At 42.0% G+C, this 19,742-nt stretch overlaps 1 protein-coding gene across 2 annotated transcripts in view; it reads right to left on the bottom strand.

Moving 5' to 3' along the window:
• The window catches only part of ADNP (activity dependent neuroprotector homeobox), a 48,020-nt gene that overhangs the window by 8,353 nt on the left and 19,925 nt on the right, over positions 1–19,742 (bottom strand). For both annotated transcript variants that reach the window (XM_061631269.1, XM_061631270.1), the window contains one exon: positions 368–480. In XM_061631269.1, the coding sequence (XP_061487253.1) occupies positions 368–480 (113 nt within the window). The remainder of the gene's footprint in view (positions 1–367; positions 481–19,742) is intronic.

Here is a 19,742-nt window from a genome sequence, read left to right as displayed (position 1 = left end):
TTTAGGAAGATGGCTGCGAGTGGTTTGGCTGCTGTCTTGCCCAGGTAATCAGTGTGTCCTGGTAGCACAGGCCTAAACTAGCAAGGCCCACCCCCATCACTAACCTTTCCTGCAAAGGGACCAAGCAGCAGCCAGGCGAGCAAGGCAGGTCGCTCCCTTTGTCCCTGTTTCGTGGGGGAAGGGGCTTCCTTGGCCACAATTCAGCCAGGCAGAATATTGTGGCTTGACAAGTAAGGACAGCCAAAAATGGTAATCTGCTCAAACCCTGTTGTAACACAAGTCTATCACTGTTCTCCTGAAACCTCATCTTTCAATTAAAATATCCCCAACGGAAAATGGAACCCTTCAATTGAAACATCATACTTACTTCTATATGCTCTTTACAGTATTCCAACCCGATGTCACTTAATATTTTTTTCACAGTTTTCCGGGCTTTTCTTAAACTGCCAAGGTTGTTGACAGGAAGTTGGAACATAGTTTCTATTGGGGGGGGGGAGAGAGAAAGAAATACAGAAATTTACTGAAAACGTTTTGTCCCAAAGTGCTTTGTATCTCATATTCCTCATATCCTAAGCAGTTCTCAAAAGAAACTATGCTGTTCAGCTGTCTTGTTTTAGAAGCCAGAAAATTAAACTTTAGAAAAAGTAAAAAGCTGAAATTACAAGGATAGGGAATATAGGATCCACATTTGGTCTTGGCACACATGAAAGAGTCAGACTTTTATGACTGATTGTTATATGCCCGCTCACACAAAAAAAAGTCAAATGCATCACACCAGAATCAAAAATTCTATGATTTTTGGCTGGTTTTGCTGGCCAAGCCAACTGTTTTTATTTATTTATTAATATACACACACACACGCAAGTTAGAGATGATTACAAAATCTTAGCAGAAAAATATTTAATCTTGTCATTTAATTGATAAATGCAAATTTAAATAAAAGCAAAAATTGTAGTCACCAGCCCCTCCCCCTCAGCAAGACCCCTCCCATCAATGGGAGTATGTTGGCTTAAGCAGTAGAATAGCCTCTCCTGAGGGAAGGATAAGGGCACCCAATACCCGCAGACCCCTTTCCCAAGAGAAAAGGGTCGTTGGGTAGTGCAGCTAGTTGGATACTGCTACTCAAAGGCACCCTGAGCATCTTCAAGGAGCAACATCAAACCCTCCCCATCATGGCTGCTCTGTAAAAGAAAAGGCTGGCAGGTTTTAGGATGTTTTTTGTCTGCTAGTTTTGTCAAACAACCCCTGGCCATCCTTCCAACTTGAGATGAGAAGATGACAAGGATAGCCATGCAACTGCCATGATGATCTCTGCCTTCTCTGCAGCTTCAAAGTTGATAAGAAGAGCAGCCATTTGTCACGCTTGCCAGAGGGCAGCACCACACTCACTGCGGCAACTAGAATGATTGAAGCCCGACTTTAACTCTGTTCTCTGGCATGATTTAGTTTTCCATTTCCACAAAGAACACATGAATCAGCCACTGCTCACACAATGACCCTCTTCCTCAACAGGGTGCATTAGCTCAGTGAAATTGCAGAGTTCAGTGTTTCACAGGCCAGTACATTTTCCATGAAGACAGTGGGGCTATGGGTATGCAAATAATAGGAGGTGGGAGAGGAGCTTGATGAATGAATATGCCAAGCTCTACAATGAACTCAACAGTACTCTGCCTAAAAGACATAACAACCCTAACCAAGAAGCATTCAAATTTTAAAATTCAAATAATTGTGTAAGCTCATTCTTTTGAAAAGTCTTATTTAGAAACCAGTATGATAAATTCCGAGAGGCAGTATGGTGTAGTGGTTAGAGTGTTGGACTACAACCTGGGAGACCAGGGTTTGAATCCCCACACAGCCATAAAGCTCACTGGGTGACCTTGGGCCAGTCACTGCCTCTCAGCCTCAGAGGAAGGCAATGGTAAAACCAACTTTTAATACTGCGTACCATGAATACCCTACTCATAGGGTCGCCATAAGTCAGAATCAACTTGAAGGCAGTACATTTACATGATAAATTCCAGAGTTTTTAAGGTTTATTTAAACTTATTTCTGAACATTACAATACACACACAAAAACTACAGCAGTACTCAACTCTCTCTACAGGTCCCACATAACTAATCAACGACCCTGGCTTTTTGAATTCCTATGGGAGCCTTAAATCTGAATTTCAAATGCCCGCATTAGCATCCTGGCAATACATACAACTTAATGCAGTGTCTTAAATCCCACTTACGAAATGCCTTCCTATTGAGATGCGTCTGTCTCCCTCAATATTATACAGCTACGAGAGTGGCTGTATACTATAGTCAGCATGGATTTTTCACATTCCACAACGTTAAATTGAAAATACTCTCCATGCCATTCTGCTGCTTCCATAAACCCATTTCAAAACAAAACCTTACAAAACGTATAGTCCTGAACTCCGAAACGCTTGCTTAACAACCCTCTAAGTTAAAAAACACTCAGAGAGAATCAAGAGTTCAAAGTGTAAAAAAAAGAGAAGAAAAGACCCGTTGGACTTTTTTCTTTCAGTGGCCTCATAATTTGTTGAAATTAAAAATCATCCATGTTCAGAGGAGTACCTGTAATCCTATTACTGACCTTGCCCCATACTCTGACCTTCATCTTCTGCAGTTTTAAAGTTTAAAAAATGCCTGGCTAATTTTTAATTAACTTAAAAAGTTTAACATTTGAGTCAATGATAAGCACAGGCATGCTCAGTAAGAATCAACTGTCAGCATTCTAAAAGCCAGACTCACAGCTGTTTGGCTTGGCTAATCAAGAGGCCATAGCTATGCTAGACATTTATTTCACTTTAGACAGTCATGGCTTCCCCCAAAGAATCCTGGGAAGTGTAGTTTGCAAAGGGTGCTCAGAGTTGTTAGGAGACTCCTAGTTCCCTGACAGAGCTCCAGTGGCCAGCCTCTCTTCTGATGACTGTAGCTCTGTGAGGGGAGTAGAGCTGCTCCTAGCAACTCTCAGCACCCTTCACTAACTACACTTCCCAGGATTCTTTGGAAGAAGCCATGACTGTCCAAAGTGAAATAAAGGTCTGGTGTGGGTGTGGCCAGGAACAGCTTTGGTTTAAATTTGGGTGAGAGACTACATGTGCCTGCTGTAGAATAAAAAGGTGGGGGAAACACTGAAAAACAATGATACTGCTCACAATCTTTTTCTTTTGGAAAGGAAAGGGTCGTTCCCTCTGCCCAGTGCCCACCCACCCAATCTCCTTCCCTCCCCCTGCCTCTACGTTCCACCTTCCCCCCTACCCTTAATCTTCCTCCCTTTCTCTCCCCCTCTTTGGCCCTCCCCCAGGTCAGTTTCACCTATCCTAAGCATGATTGCACAGCAGTAAATCCCATTGAACTCAATAATCATGCAAATGATCAGATCTGCCATTCCCCTCCACCTCTCTTCCCTTTCCCTCCCCTCCTCCTCTTCCTTTCCCACTTCAGCCCTTCTCCCTCCCTCTCCTCCTCCTCCCCTCTGGTCAGTTTCACCTATCCTAAGCATAATTAAAGGGGAGTAAATCCCACTGAACTCAATAAGCATGTAAATCAAACCTGCCCTCCCCTCCCCCTCCTGCCTGCTCCCATCCCTCCCCTCCCCTCTGCTCTTCCTCCCCCCGATCAGTTTCATCTCAGCATGATTGCAGAGGAGTTAAATCCCACTGAACTCGATAAGCATGCAAATTACCAATCCATGCTTAGCAAACTTGCACAGGATCCCATTTCTTATCTCCTGGATTAAAAAGCAGAGAAATTCGTTGTTAGGCAAAAAAAACACCTTGCGGTTTAAGAACATACCTATAGCCAACAGATATTTCAATAAACCTTTAGAAAGCAGGGAAATTGGGCAGCTGTAGTGAATGCACCAGCAGGAGACCTGACCTCCTCTCTGATATTGTATTGCTTTACTAACTTGTCAAAATGCAAACACAATTTAGGCTGGACTTTCACAGTCCAAGCCACTTCCTGTGTGGATTGGAAGAATTTGGTAACATGTGCCTCTGAGCATATGGTGAGTGGTGGCAACACCTACAATCAGCTCAAATGACAGAAACAATACATGTGATGTGATGTGCTGACCTTGTTTTAGCAAGGAGGAAGCAACAATATTAAGACAGTTGATATAGTTCAGATAGTCACTTTAAATATGTTTTTTTTACTTTGCAATTTTAGTGGAGTTTCCTATAGGAAATCATTTTCTTTTGCTTCTGTTTCTGTGAATATGTGAAGTACAGCAACACTTTGCAAAATTTACACTAAAAAAAGTCCAAATATAATTGTGGAATAATGGCACTGACTATTCTGCAGAATAGTCTCCAGTGGACATCAGGAGTGTCTCAGTTTGCACAAGATAAAACAGTGGGAGGTGAAATATGTTCTAGCAAAATTCTAGGTGTGCTCTATGTTTTTAATTGACCATGTCCACCCTTCCTTAAGTGGGGTGGTTTAAGCATCTTGGCCAGACCAAGTCTGTTTTTTCCAACAGCTGGAGTAATTGCTTAAGTAGCAACATATTGTAATCAGTCTGATTTTACATCAAACTGCAGTTTCAGATTCAACTGTTAATGCACCCAAAATAGCAATAGAACATAACCTTCGGTTTGAAGCATAAAAGGCTATCTTCACCATCATATGACACTGATCCATAAAAAGACTTTGAAATTAAATTTAAAAAAACTAAATTTGACACATTTCTAGGATGAATAATGAGAGCAATAAATTTCTAGGTTAGATTCTCTGTAGAAACAGTAGTAACACAGAGAAAAGTAAGAAGAACACCAACAAACATACCATGTAATTCTCCATCCTGCATACTGTAGTCCTGATTGCAGGTTTTGCCACCACGCACCATATACTCAGAAGCACATGTTACCAAATTCTTCCAAGCTACACAAGAAGTGGATTGGACCGTGAAAGACCAACCCAAACTATGTTTGCATTTTGACAAATATGTAGGGCAGTACAATATCTCAGAGAGGAAGTCAGGTCTCCTGCTCTCCTGGTGTATTTACTATACTGCCCAATTTCCTTGCTTTTTAAAGTTTGATAGAAACATCTGGTGGCTATAGGTACATTCTTAAACCACAAGGTTTTTTTTTTGCGTATTAGGGAATTAGCTTTTAGGCAGGATTAAAAAACATTCCTATTTACGCCCCTGCATTTGATGGCTGAAATATATTGTTCCTATCAGCTTGCAACTCTCAGTCTTTGAGGGTTGACTGTTTTAAAATGTTTTTTGAAAATATATTGCTTTTCCTGTTTTTTTTGTTTGCCGCTCTGGACACCTTTTAGAGGAAGGTCAGGATAGGATAAATCAATCAATCTGGCCTTAATAACTGGGCGGCATTAGCTGTCCCTGGCATATGACCACAGGCTCATAGAATTATATATTTCAACAATGTAATAACATCTATGTTAAAGCGCTCCTCAGTAGGTCTTATTTCTGATGTGACTATAAGGAAATGGGAGAACATTTGATCAATATGCAGAATGTGATAAGCACACTGGACAGATTTTCTGTGTTAAACTTCACCACTTCCCATAGTTATGAGTCGGAGCATGGCGATTTACAATTTGCAGAGTTTGTGCTTAGGGCTGCACCTCATCATAACTATACAATTTCAAGTGAAGCAAAAAAAACCTCATTCTATAAAATCTATACCCCCTTTTATCAAAATCAGGATTATTTACCCTTCTGATTACCAATGAAATTTTAAGAATTCACAGGCAAGGCCAATAAAAGTTCAGAAGCTAACAGAGCAATCCAACTCAGGGAAAGGCGGTGTAAGTTGTGTTGGAGGAAGAGAAGCCGGTGTTAACGTTGCACTGCATCCAACTGCCATTCACTAGCCTCTGGTGTGGCTGAACACCAGCTCAGCCAGGAGCTGGGCACAGGAGCAAGATGGTAAAAGCCTGATGTCCCAAATACCCCTACCGGGGAGTAAGCTGTCTCCATTAACTTCTATTGCACTATTTTTCTTAGACCAACCTTTTCCCCAGTGTAACTTTTGTATGGATTGGAATCTGCAGGAGTGCTCCAAATGCGAGTTTGATGTCCCTTCACAACCCTTTTCCAGGCCTTACACCAGCTCCACTTGTGCTGGTCGTGGCTGAGCTGGCTGGGCCAGACTGAGCTGGGTCCCCAAGAATCTGAGGAATTGTACCCCCCAGCTACAATTCCCAGCACCCTGAACGTACTACATTTCCCAGAATTCTTGGGCAGGGGAATGTTCTTTGAATGTCTTTTAAAGGAAGGTGTATACATAGCTTTATTGACTGCAATATTTTACATACAGTTACTCCTAATTAATTGTTTATATCTCTAGATCATCCATGAACTAGTCTCCCAATAAACATTCTACATTCAAAGACTCTTGGAAGATCAGGCAATTTCTGAATGTGACTTTAAAACATATCTGGGCTATCTGTGGCCTTTGGACGCCTCCCCAGCTGATTCTCTCTCTCTCTCTCTCTCTCTCTCTCACACACACACACACACCTGCCCAGCTGTTTCCAGTGCCAACTGGCCAGGCAGGAGGCACACAAAATAGTCTTGGTTGTTGTTTATCGTGTGCCCATCTCTTCTCACTGCCTAGGTGATTTGCACTGGAAACTGAGGAGCACACTGCTCTGCACTCTCAACTGTTCCCAGTGCCAATTAGCTGTTCACTAGTCAGATGTATGCACACTCCCCACTATTAAGAGGCCCTCTCTTTCTGTACAACTTGGCACAATACACTGTTTGCCTACAAATAGCAGCAAGTTCCAATGAGCTTCATTTTCAAACCACTTGTAGTTATTGGTCTTTGTAGAGCAGGCGTGGGGAACTTCAGACCCAGGGGCCAAATGCCACCTTCTCTTCCAGACCCTTGAGACTATCACTGGGCTACACCCCTTCCCAGGCCACACCCCTCATCGGTCTTCTTTACACCCTTGAGTGCTTTTGTCTAGCTGGAATGTGTTCTTTTACTGTATTGATACCTCTTACTTGCTTGGATGGATGGATGATAGATGTGTGCATAGAAACCTCTGACTTTAGTGTGGCTGGAAAGTAGCCTCCTGTACAAAGGTAAGGGTCTCTTCTGCTGTTCCACCTATCCCAGAAGGTTGCCCACAAGGAAATGTGGCTCTCAGCCTGAAAATGATTCCCCACCCACGTTGTAAGCAGTCCTATTAGTAAGGGTGTTCTTGATGTCCCAAAGTTAACGCACAAAGAATTCATTACAAAAAATAAGAAGAATCCTTCCTAATGTTCAGTACAGAAGCCTGAGAAAAATATAACATGAGAAAGCTTTCAAAATATCAAATATTTAGTTCTGTGTACACACATGTGTACACGCACACACACAAAAGCTAAGTGAACTGGTTTTAGGAAATGCAACACCACATACCTCTTACTATACAGCAACAGAAGCCAAATTCAGAGGCTAACTGAGCCAATTAGAAGTTATGAACCTGAACTGACCATGAAACAGTCTTGTAACTTCCAGCAGCTGAGAAATGTCTGAAGAAGCCACCATGAATAGTTTTTAATTAGATCCCCCCAAAGAAATCACTAGGCTCAGGCTCATGAAGAAATATTCTTTAAAGGACTCTAAACTTATCCAGTTTGCAGTACAAAAACTAACTAATGAATTGTCTCAAGAGCAATGGTGAGAGCAATTAGGATAGACATTAGAACAAGCAAGTGCTTTGGATGGAGCTTTACGAACAACTGTGTCATGGCCAAAATGCAACAGCATTAATGCACCATCAGTATTGAGGAAATCTCCATACAAACCAGATCACTTCATGAACAGGTTTAGTCATGACAGGAACAGACATTCCGCATGAGATCACCCTAAACAAGGTACCCTAGATACCTGACATACTTGTGAAGCACAAAATCCACTAACTTGGAAGAATACTGAAAATCTGAGTTTCTAGACACTCCAATAAAATGTTTTGCTATCTGATAGATTTTTGTACTCATCAACTAAACTGTAATCGGGGGATTTCAAATGAAGCAGTTACTAGCAATCTGCTTGTTCCTCCCAGCCCTCATTTGTAGGATTTATTTTTATTTTTAGGCTGGGATTCTCTTGCCTGCAAAACTGAAGGACTAATATCAAAAAATGTTTTGAGATTTCCAAAAGCTGGCATAAAATGTTCAGAAGTGGCACCTCTGAAGAAAACCTTGTGCAAGTGATTGCCTAACATAGCCGATTCCAAGGAATACAAATGTTTCCTACATGCTGTATAAATTCCGCTATAATTAAAAGAATATACACATACATGAATGAATATTTCCTACATTTGATAACATATTAACGTTCTTGGTGTATTTGTAGTTCACAAACACACTGGCAATATGGGTAAGAAATTGGGCAGCTATAGTGAATGCTCCACTGGTGCCCAATTTCCCTGCTTTTTAAAGTTTGATATAAATATTTGTTGGCTGTAATACGTTCTTAAACCACAAGGTTTTTTGTCTATTTAGTGAATTTCGCTGCTTTTTAATCTGGGAGGTAAGCAATGGGATCCTGTGCAAGTTTGCTGAGAATGGAGTGATCGTTTGCATGCTTACTGAGTCCAGTGGGATTTACTCCCTTGCAATCATGCTTAGGATAGATGAAACTGACCACAGTGGACGGGGAGGGGAGGAGGGAGATGAGAGCAGGCAGGAGGGAAGGTTTGATCATTTGCATGTTCATTGAGTTAAGTACGATTTATTCCCCTGCAATCATGCTTAGGATAGGTAAAACTGACCATGGGAAGGGAACCCTGGAGTGGGCAGGGGAGGAAGAAGGGAGGGAGAGGACAGGGGAAGGAGGGGAAAGGTAGGTCTGATCATTTGCATGCTTACTGAGTTCAATGGGATTTACTCATATGCAACCATGGCTAGGATAGGTAAAACTGACCATGGGGGAGGAGGAAGGGGAGGGAAGAGGAGAGGGAAGGAAGAAGAGGGAGAGGGGAGCAGAAGGAGTAGGAAGGGGAAGGAGGGGATTGGAAGGGGAGGGGGAGGAGCAAGAGGGAGGGGATAGGAGGGAGGGCCAGTTTGATCATTTGCATGCTTTCTGAGTTCCATAGGATTTATTCCTGTGCAAGCATGCTTAGGATAGGTGAAACTGACCTGGAGGAGAGGCAGGAAGGGGGAGGGTAGGAGATTGGGTGGGTGGGCACTGGGCAGAAGAGAAGTCCCTTTCCTTTCCAAAAGGAAAACACTGTGAACAGTATCTGTTGACCATTGAACTGTACTGTCACTGAGTTTATTTTTCCATCAAGTCTGCAAGTCTGGAAATCTGTAGCTAGAAGGAGTTATGTCTGGGAACAGACAGCCAAGGCCGTTGCCATGGTAGCATCAAGATAGACTGGGAGAGTTCTAGCAGCTATCTGTGTTGAGCTGAGTCTTCTGTGTCATGTCTTTGAACTGAGAACTGCTCTCCTAGTGGGGGGAGCAACTCTACATGTAATCTTAAAGCCTTAAGCCATAATGTCTTGTAGTAAAGACTCTTAACCTGATCTAATGCCTCTGTGATGTTTCTTGCTCAACTTAACTCCAATGTAACGGATGCTGTTTCACGCAACAACGCACACACATCAACAGGGTTATGGGCCCAGATCCACAGCACGTTACACAAGAGTAAGTTGCTGGTCTGAACGGCAGACGGAGTTCCAGAGGGCAGCTTGATCGATTGTACCAGACAGAGGTGAGCAACATGGCTGTAACCTGTCTGGGGGAGGCTTGCCAATGGAAAGATTGACGGAAAAGAATTATGCCAGCTGGAAGCCGAGGATGCGGGCTTTGCTGATAAAAGAGGATTTATGGGACATTATAGATGGACCCCCTCCGGCGGTACTGACCGCGGTAGAGATCAGAAGGCGCAAGCTTTTATACTTCTGGCTCTATCAGACTCTCAACTGTTACACGTGAGAGATGTTACAAACACCAAACAGATGTGGGACGTGTTGGAGGCCCTACATGTGCAACAGACCGCGGGATCTAAATTGTGTTTGGCAAGGAAGCTGTACCAGATGCACTTCACGGGTGAGTGCGAAATGAGTGAGCATCTCACGGAATTCAGGCGCCTATTTGCTGAGTTGCAGGATCGAGGCATGGAACACTCTGACCTTCAGAAGACCTATCTGATCCTGGCTTCACTCGATGGGACTTGGAATAATATGGTCATGGCTTTCGAAGCCATGCCTGACGGAGGTCTGAACGTTGCGTTTATTGAGGAAAAACTGTCCCAGGAATGGCAGCGGAGACAAGAGGCGAAAAGTGCTGAGGAAAAGCAAAGAGCCAAGCTGAAAGAAGAAAGCAGCTGCAGACAGGAAAACAAGCGGGAGCAACAGCGGCTGAAATCTTGTTATGCCTGTGGGGCTCGTGGGCTTCAAAGAGACTGTGCAGTCAAGCACAACTCCAGGGAAGGAGGCTTGAAGCAGGGAAGTGTGAACTTTGTTTGTAAACAGAAGTCTCAAGATTTAGGACCCGTTAACTGGATTCTTGACAGCGGTGCAAGCCATATATTAATTAAAGACAGGAGTTTGTTTTACACATCTACAGATGAGCAGGACTTTGTGCAACTGGCGGATGGATCACACAAGAATGTGGAAGCCCGAGGACTGGTGAGATTTGATAAACTTGGAATACTGTCAGATTGTTTGTTTGTACCTGATTTGTCTCATAACATATTGTCTGTGAGAAAACTGGTGAGTTGTGATTTTTCAGTCTTGTTTCACAAAGACCAATGTTTTGTAATGAGGGGAGATCAAGTGTGTTTGCAGGGAAGCCTTAATGATTCACAGTTTGTAATAAAGAGCAGTCAAGCAGGGTGTGCTGTGTTAAATGTTGAGGCACAGGTACATCAGAGCTGCGTCCATGAATGGCATCAAAGGCTGGGGCATGCAAATTTTGACACGATTAAGAAAACCCCAATGCATAGTGAAAACATGAAGTTGAAGGACTGTGGACAGTTAATGGATTGTGATTCTTGTCATAAAGCTAAAATGACTATTGCACCAATTAACCGGGAGGCTGAAAGAACCACAACAGCTCCCTACCAGCTAGTTCATGTTGATTTATCAGGGCCAATAAATGCTTCACGAGGAGGTGCGAGATTCTTCATGGTACTGGTGGATGATTTTACGAGATACACTCATGTTTATTTGCTTAAGCAGAAAAGTGAAGCAGAGCTGAAGCTGAAGCTGTTCATTAAGAGAATCGAAACTCAACATGGCGTCACTGTGAAAGCGATACACTCAGACCAGGGAGGGGAATTCACGAGCAAAGCATTGGGTGACTTCCTCGAGAGTAAGGGAATAAACCAGAATTTCACTGCTCCTTACAGCCCGTTTTCCAACGGAACTGCAGAGAGGAAAAACAGGGTGCTTCAGGAAGCAATGAGAGCCATGCTAATGGATTGCAATTTAGGGAACTCCTTCTGGGGAGAAGCAATTCTTTATGCGAATTACATTCACAACAGGGTGTTACACAGTGCACTTGGAATGTCTCCTTATGAGAAAATCACTGGCAGAAAGCCGAAAATACAACACATTCAAAAATTCGGTGCACGTTGCTGGGTCCACATTTCACAGGGAAAAAGAAGAGGCAAACTTGCACCCAGAGCACTTCAAGGGTTTGTTTTGGGATTTCAGAATGCATATTTCAGAATTTGGTTGCCAGAAACACAGCAATTAGTTCTGAGCAGAAGCATTAAAGTCTCAGAGAAGCCTTGGGATCAAAGGGAAACAGTCATTCTTACAGGGTCAGATGACACACAAGCACAAACATTTAAGCCAAATCTAGACATAAAGGTGGAGGGCACACATATTCCACTCAGAGATGCGTTAAATGAGCTCATTTGTGGGAAACGAAGATTGAAGAAACGTAAGGCTGAGGAAATGGAGAATCCTGGGCACGCTGTGCCAAGCACAAACACATATGGGGGGGCAGAGAGAGCAGAAGCCCTAGTGCCTTTAAGACGTTCTACAAGATCAAACATAGGGAAACCGCCTGAAAGATTCACAGTGGGGGTGGTGACCAGTCCTGGAATGCACAAACAGGTTGAAATGGATCCTGAAACGTTATATCTGACTTGTGTTCAGCCAAAGTTTGATTGAATAAAGTGTTAGCTAAATGTACAGAGATGTTCTGAACTGTACTGAAATGTAAACTGTATTGCAAGATGTATTGTAGAAATATATTATTGTTATTGTTGTCATGAATTACAGACATCATGGGAAAAAGGGGGAATTGTTGACCATTGAACTGTACTGTCACTGAGTTTATTTTTCCATCAAGTCTGCAAGTCTGGAAATCTGTAGCTAGAAGGAGTTATGTCTGGGAACGGACAGCCAAGGCCGTTGCCATGGTAGCATCAAGATAGACTGGGAGAGTTCTAGACGCTATCTGTGTTGAGCTGAGTCTTCTGTGTCATGTCTTTGAACTGAGAACTGCTCTCCTAGTGGGGGGAGCAACTCTACATGTAATCTTAAAGCCTTAAGCCATAATGTCTTGTAGTAAAGACTCTTAACCTGATCTAATGCCTCTGTGATGTTTCTTGCTCAACTTAACTCCAATGTAACGGATGCTGTTTCACGCAACAACGCACACACATCAACAGTATCATTGCTTTTCAAGGTTTTCCCCACCTTTTTATTCTACAGCAGGCACATGTAGCCTCGACCCAAATTTAAACCAAAGCTGTCACTGGCCACATTCACACCAGACCTTATTTCACTTTAGGTAGTCATGGCTTCTCCTAAAGAAACTTAGGAAGTGTAGTTAGTGAAGGGTGCTGAGAGTTGCTAGAAGATGCCCTGTTTCCCTCACAGGGTTTAATCAGAGTGGCTGACTGTTAAACCACTCTGGCCACTGGAGCTCTGTCAGGGGAATAGGAGTCTCCTCTCGAAACCCTTCACAAACTATACTTCCCAGGATTCTCTGGGGGAAGCCATGACTGTCTCACGTGAAATCAAAGTCTGGTGTGGATGTGGCCCCCTGATTAGGCAAGCCCATTAGGTGTGAGTCCGGCTTTTAAAACACTGCCAGTTGGTTCTTACTGAGCATGCCCAACATTATCACTGAGTTCAAGCCAAAATTTCTTAATTAAAAATCAGCCAGGCTTTTTTTTAACTTTTAAACAGCGGACGATGAAGGTCAGAGTATGGGGCAAGGTCAGTAATAGGATTACAGGTATTCTGGAAACATGGCTGATTTTTAATTAATTTCAACAGATTATGAGAACTCTGACAGAAAAAAGTCCAAAAGGGGTGTTTTTTCCCTCTCTCTCTTTTTACACTTTGAACTATCAATTCTATCTGACTGCTTTGTGTATCGCTATGAAAATGTAGAGGGTTGTTAAGCAAGTGTTTCTGTGTTCAGGTCTATAAGTTTGGTAAGGTTTTGTTTTGAAATGAGCTTATGGGAAGCATCAGAATGGCATAGGGGGTATTTTCAATTTAACATTGCAGAATGCAAAAAATCCAAGCTAACTATAGTATACAGCCACTCTCATGGCTGTATAATAAGGACATAAAGATCACCTCTAGCAATATGCACAGGATTTAAGATTTTAGTGCATGCTTCATTCTGCTAGTCACTTATAATTACTGTGGTTTTCATCTCTGCAGAACTGGACAGAGAAGCATCTTTACCTTCACAGAGCAGTTTGTTAATAATGGTGCTTGACAACTGTTCCATTATGAAGACATTTGCTGTTGTCACTGAATTAGTATGGTCCAATATGACCTATATTCACAAGATGCAGCTGGAAGAGATGAGTTATGATGAACAGAAGCAAAACATTAAAGTGCCTGCACTGTGCACATCTCCTCACAACAGGCCCTGTTACAATTCCAATCCACAACCCAAAACCTTTCTCCACAGGACTGGAGAATTTGATACTATCATGACTGCCTTGAATCAAGTTAATGTGACTATTCCCCTCTGAAAATGATACAAAGCCTTCTGTGCTTAGAATTCTGATCTTGCTTTGCGAATGGTCTTGAAGAAAGAACTGAACCAACAGAAGAATGGTTAGTCTCCAGTTCTTCTCAAATACTTTTTTTATAAATTTTGTTGTGCTTTCAAGGAAAAACAAAATGGTTAACATTAAGAACAATAAACACTCACCCCCACAATAATTTGTTGCCAAGCCTGAAGTCCAGGGGGCACAGGTAACATGGGCAAATGAAGAAAGGGGCTAGCAGGGGAGGGAAAACTGAGCAACAACCAGATTCATCCTAAGTCAGGGGTTGCCAACCTTTTGGACTGGTGGGCACACTTTGAATTTTGAGAAAGTACTGTATGCACCAGTCACAAAATGGCTGCTGTGGGGTGTGTTGCATAATACAAGATGGCTGCCATGAGGATCATGGCGTAACACAAAAATAGAGAGTACAGTCATTGCTACTCCCCCTTCCCTATAATGACCTCATGCTTCCCATGAAGTCACCTATGTCCTGCTCATCCTGATTGTGGAGATCACACAATATTGATTCCACATCCTGTTGCCACCTAATAACAAGCATTCAGTACCAGGGAAAAATATACAAAGTGGCCACACTACACACACTCTCACATATACACACATACACACAAGTATCTCTCACGAACTTGTGCACTTAATATATGCAAAGTCACATATACATCTCTCCTCTCTCTGCCCAAGTACATCTCTTTCAATCACATACACAAACATAGAGCATACTTAAGTGAGCACATATTAAGAAAAGCCCCTCCATGGGTGAAAAGTACTAACAATTTTTTTAAAAATACACAAGGACCAGCAACTTGGCTTCACACAGACACCAGGTATGTAATCTCTGACCTAAGTGAAGTTGTGAGAGACAAATATCCTAAACACAAATATTCTGTAGAGATCTAAAAAGTGGTTAGCCACCTGGAAAACATCTAGATGTTAAAATACAAAGCTCACAGTAAGTATCTCATCAGTGGTAGTTAAAAAAAAGGCAAATTCAATGTTAGGGAAATAATTCAAAATAAAACTGTCATAATGGTACTATATGCCTGTGGTGTGTCCATGTTTGTAATACCATGTTGCTTTGTCTCAAGTACCAGTGGAGAAGGGACAAAAAGGACAACTCTAAGGATCATGAAGATCAAAGCACTATGAGGAAAAGCTTAAAATGAAGAGACTATTGGGGGGAGGGGGACTCTATGATGCCAGTTCACTTCCCATTTCCAGTGTAGTATATGTTATTTTTTGTTCCTTAAAAAAAAGGGGGAGAAGCAAACAGGACAGTGAAACTATCCTCCATTTCTTGGGTCAGTTATATGCTAGTGCTAGAGCTGGGGAAGAAGGAATGATTTAGGCTGCAATCCAACACACACACTTACCTGGCAGCAAGTCCCACTGAACCTAATGGAGCTTTAATTCTGAGGAGACATGTACTGGATTACAGCCTTAGGGTTACTGACAAAACTATAGACTATGTGGAATACAGAAATGATGCTCAGCGTATTAATATATTAGAATTCAGATATATAAGAGGCTGGAGTCAGTGACATAGCCAAGGTGGACCTTTGATCTGATCCACCAAGGCAATATTTAGGCATCATGAGTAGCCCAATTCCAAATGGATCTAGAGCAAGAGGAAGTCCATTTAAGCTCATGTGCAAAATATATTAGGCTCTTGGTCAGTGATCACAGACTGCTATTCACCCAGTAACCCTCTGAGATCAAATGTGATCATTTATCACCCTAGACTGCTTACTTCTTTATTCTGTCCATCTGAATAGGATCTATCCTTTAGATCCAGATAAACAACCAGACACATACCCCTTTGTAGCTGCTGAAAATAATGAGTTCTCAAAGCCTTTCTATTCCATGCAAGTTCCTCTTCTGCTACACAGTTCCTGTATCTTATGACTTTTGGTAGGAAGTACCATTAATTCCTGCAATGGTGAATCAGAATGAAATATTGGTCTGCCATCAAAAAAGGCTGTGTATGACATTCTCAGAGGACACCCAGCAAAATGAGGACATTGCCAACTGCTAGTAAACAAGGCCTAAAAACTAGTGCTGAAATCCCTCCTCCAGACTCTCAAAAGTTTTTCCTCCTCTGTGAAAGAGGCTTCTATTTTTCTGTCTCATTCTCAGGGAACTTTAGGAATTCTGTGGATGTGGGGTTTTAAGGTTATCTTATTATGAGGTGGCAGGAGTGGGATGTATGTTTTTCTTTTCCAATAAACTTTTCTTCAATGTTTCTCTTTTGCAGCCTCCCTGTCTGTCCATGCTTCCTAAAAAGCCCAATAGGAGGAGACGTCTCTTCCACTAGAATTTAATTAAAGCACAGCCACACAGGAAGGCTGCAGGGTCCAGACCACGGAAAATACGATTTGTAGAATCAAACAAAAATTCTTTGGCCACCACAAAAGTAAGGTGTGACAAAAACCCTGCACCCAACCCATCAGCATTAGAACTTTGAGGACGGCATTATTAGAAACAAGACACATCTTACCTAAGGAGAAACTGATTCAACTAGAGATGTATACTGAAAAGACTAAGATGTCTTTTGCACCTCATCTGAGGTCTGAATACCCTTTTTAAAAAGCCCGGATGAGAAGAAATATGAAGTGTCAGCACCTGCTAATGCCAAGAAACTAAAAGGCTTAGAAAAAGGGGGCGGGGGGCAAAAACAAAAAGTTAGCTGACAGCACCAAGCTAATTTTATTTCTGACTCCCTAGAAACGTGTTCAGTTTCCCATTTTGTAGGTAATGCTACTTGGTTATTAATCATGAAAGCTTTTAACACTAAGTTCTTACTCAAAGTTTTGCTAATTTCACTGAATTTGACAATTCTTTTGCAGCTGGAAAAGAGGAATGTGATGGTAGGTATAAACTACATGCAGAAACACTGAGTAAGCTTGAGCACACACAGAAAGTGGAGAGAGGTAGAAAAAGACTGGAGGGAAATGGCAGAGAAGAGAAAATGAGACCCAAAAGAAATAGGTTGGGAGAGCAAGAGAGATAAGGTGAAATACAAGAACAAGGGGAAGAGGAGGAATGAACAAAGAGGGAATTAAAGGACCAAGTGAAATGGGGAGAGGTATGCAAGGAAGCAACTGGAAGTGGTTGAGGAAGCTATAAGAATGTACCCACCTGGTACAATCACCCTGCCCTCTATAACTGAACCACTTCTCTGCCCAGGCAACCAACATCACACTTGGGGGGCAGGGTTAGTGGTGGCATGGTGAGATGTTGATTCCACCTGAACACCAATCTAGAGATTGGCCTGTGGAAAGCCCTTCTGATGAAGCTACACAGATCTAACGTCCATCTTTCTGCTTACCACTTGCTCTTTCTCTAGTCTCCAAAGCCCACTGCCAAGACCCTTCCTTTAATTTACCTCCAGACTTCCTTTAATTTACCTCCAGACTTACAACATTATATATATATTCATGAGTTACACTTTCTACCAAAAACTACAGAAAAGACTGCAGGAATGTTGAAGTGGGACCATTAGTCTCAAAGCTTACAAACTGTCATATCAAGATAATAATCTATTTACAGAATTTCCTTGATCTAAGATAATCAACATTGTGTATGTGGACAAATTTTACTTCCATCAAATTTGGCTGAAAGATCTCTATAGCATTTAGCACACCATACCTCAGATAAACAGGGCTAAGAAAAGTCTGGCTTGGATCTTGTAAGAGTTGCTGCCAGTCAGAGTAGAGAACTCTGGGCTAGATGCATCGATGTATCAGCAGTTTTCACTGTCAAAATGTATGTTCCGTATATCTGTCCCAAAAAGAAGTGGCAATCTTTCCTCAAGCCATCTATTTTAGGCTGTGGTTAGTGCTGGGCAGGTATCTCTGGCATCTCCAATTAAATAATCTTGGCTAGCAGCGACTGGAAAACCCATCAGAGAACTGCAGTTAATCAGAGCAAGCTATACTGGGCTAGATGGACCAGTGGTCTGACAGTACAAGGCAGTTTTTCATTTCTTCTTTGGACTAATTACGTTTAATACATCAACCACTACAATTTATACATTTCAATATGATTTATCGTAGCCTTTTTGGAGGTAGAAATTTTCTGACGTATTTTGAAAGGAAAGGCAGCTTTAAATAATGAGCTACGATAAGGCTGTTTCCACAGATACAAATGAGATGGGCCGTATTCAACTAAGCCATCTCATCAGTGCAAGAATTACCCCTTGCTAGCTCAACAGGACTTCCTCTCCTCCTCCTCCTCCCTGTGCTGTCCCCAAAACTGCTCAAGAGGATTGGGGGAAAACCCAGAAAAGATTTAGGGGGCACATGGAGGGAGGAGAGGGGGAGAATATTCCATTGCACAAGAAGAAATCCTTGCACTGATGGAACGTTCACCTTAGTGCTACATTGAATACAAGCCATGGCATATGAAAGCACAAAACACAGATTAATAACACTTTTTATTATTTTCACTAAAAATCACATCAGCTCAACACAAGAAAAAACTCAGGTAAATAAGCTGCACTGCTTGAAATCTCTGTAGTTAGTAATTGTGAGAATTCCAACTTCAATTGATTGAAATGAACCGTCTCTAGGTAATGACTCAGCTTCTTGGGTGTCATGGAACATCTTATGGAACATTCCTCGTTAGAAGAGTTTTAAAAATACAATCTGCGCACAACACCTAGGAAAAGATTGTTCTTTTGGCAAGACAAGCAGTTATAGCAGCAGCAAGGCCATATACCAAATGATTTCTCAAGAAACCATCTTAAGTTTTCATTCAATTCCTACTTAAAAGTTGTTCTGTCAGCAACCAGGTACAATTAGTTCATGCTGGGTAGAATTCAATTTGTAATCATTAATCCATGGAAGGGCTTTTGATCCAGTGGAGGTGCCTGCTAACAGATGAGTATGGGGGGAGATTTTTGCTGACTCCTTTCCCCCTGCGGTCCCCCATATCCTCCAACTCTGTAGAAGGCACTGTAGACTTCAGAGGGGAAGGAAACTGGCATTCTTCTGTTATTGGATGCTTTCACTGAATCAAAAGCCCTTCTGTGAGCACAAGGGCACCAACTGGATTCCACCCGGGCAATTATTTTGGAAAAAACTGAAGAAAAACATACAAATTAGTGACTTCACCCAGACACAAATCTAGGCCCACACGGTGCAGATCAGGTAGACCTGTAAAAACACAAACATACAATAACCAGGAATGATGGGAGTGGTAATCCAACATCTGGAGGGTCACAGGTTCCCCATTCCTACTGGCATGGCTGAGGACCACCTATCCAATTCTTAAGATCTTTGTCAAAGGCCCTGCTCTGAGTGCTCTCACAAAATGAAGTGGGGCAGCTGGCTACAAGGGAGAGGGCCTTCTTGGTGGTGGTACCCCAGTTATGGAAATGCATCCCACCAGAGTTTCCTTGGTGCCATACATATGGCCTTACTGGCACCCAGGTAATGACTGTTTTATTTGCCCAGGCCTTTTAAACACCTTATGTTTTTATAATCTGGGCACCTCAATTCTCCAATTCATGTTTTTTTTTAATATCTGCCATAAATAACATGTTTTTTCTGCTTTTATTATTTTGTATTGTATTTTAATACTTTTTATTATTTTAATTTTTGTGGGCTATCCAGAATATTGAACACCCATACTAATGTAATAACAAATGAATGTGTCTTATGATGGGTGTGGACCTCATCAATGTGCAAACCAAGTGCATACACTGGTATTTCTAATGATAATACATCAGTAAAGCATTAACCAAGTCCTAGTGTTCAT

Source organism: Rhineura floridana, chromosome 6 (genome assembly GCF_030035675.1).
Source record: "Rhineura floridana isolate rRhiFlo1 chromosome 6, rRhiFlo1.hap2, whole genome shotgun sequence".
Lineage (NCBI taxonomy): Eukaryota > Metazoa > Chordata > Lepidosauria > Squamata > Rhineuridae > Rhineura > Rhineura floridana.
The sequence above is the reverse complement of the archived record's forward strand: the minus strand, read 5'-3'. Positions and strand labels throughout refer to the sequence as shown.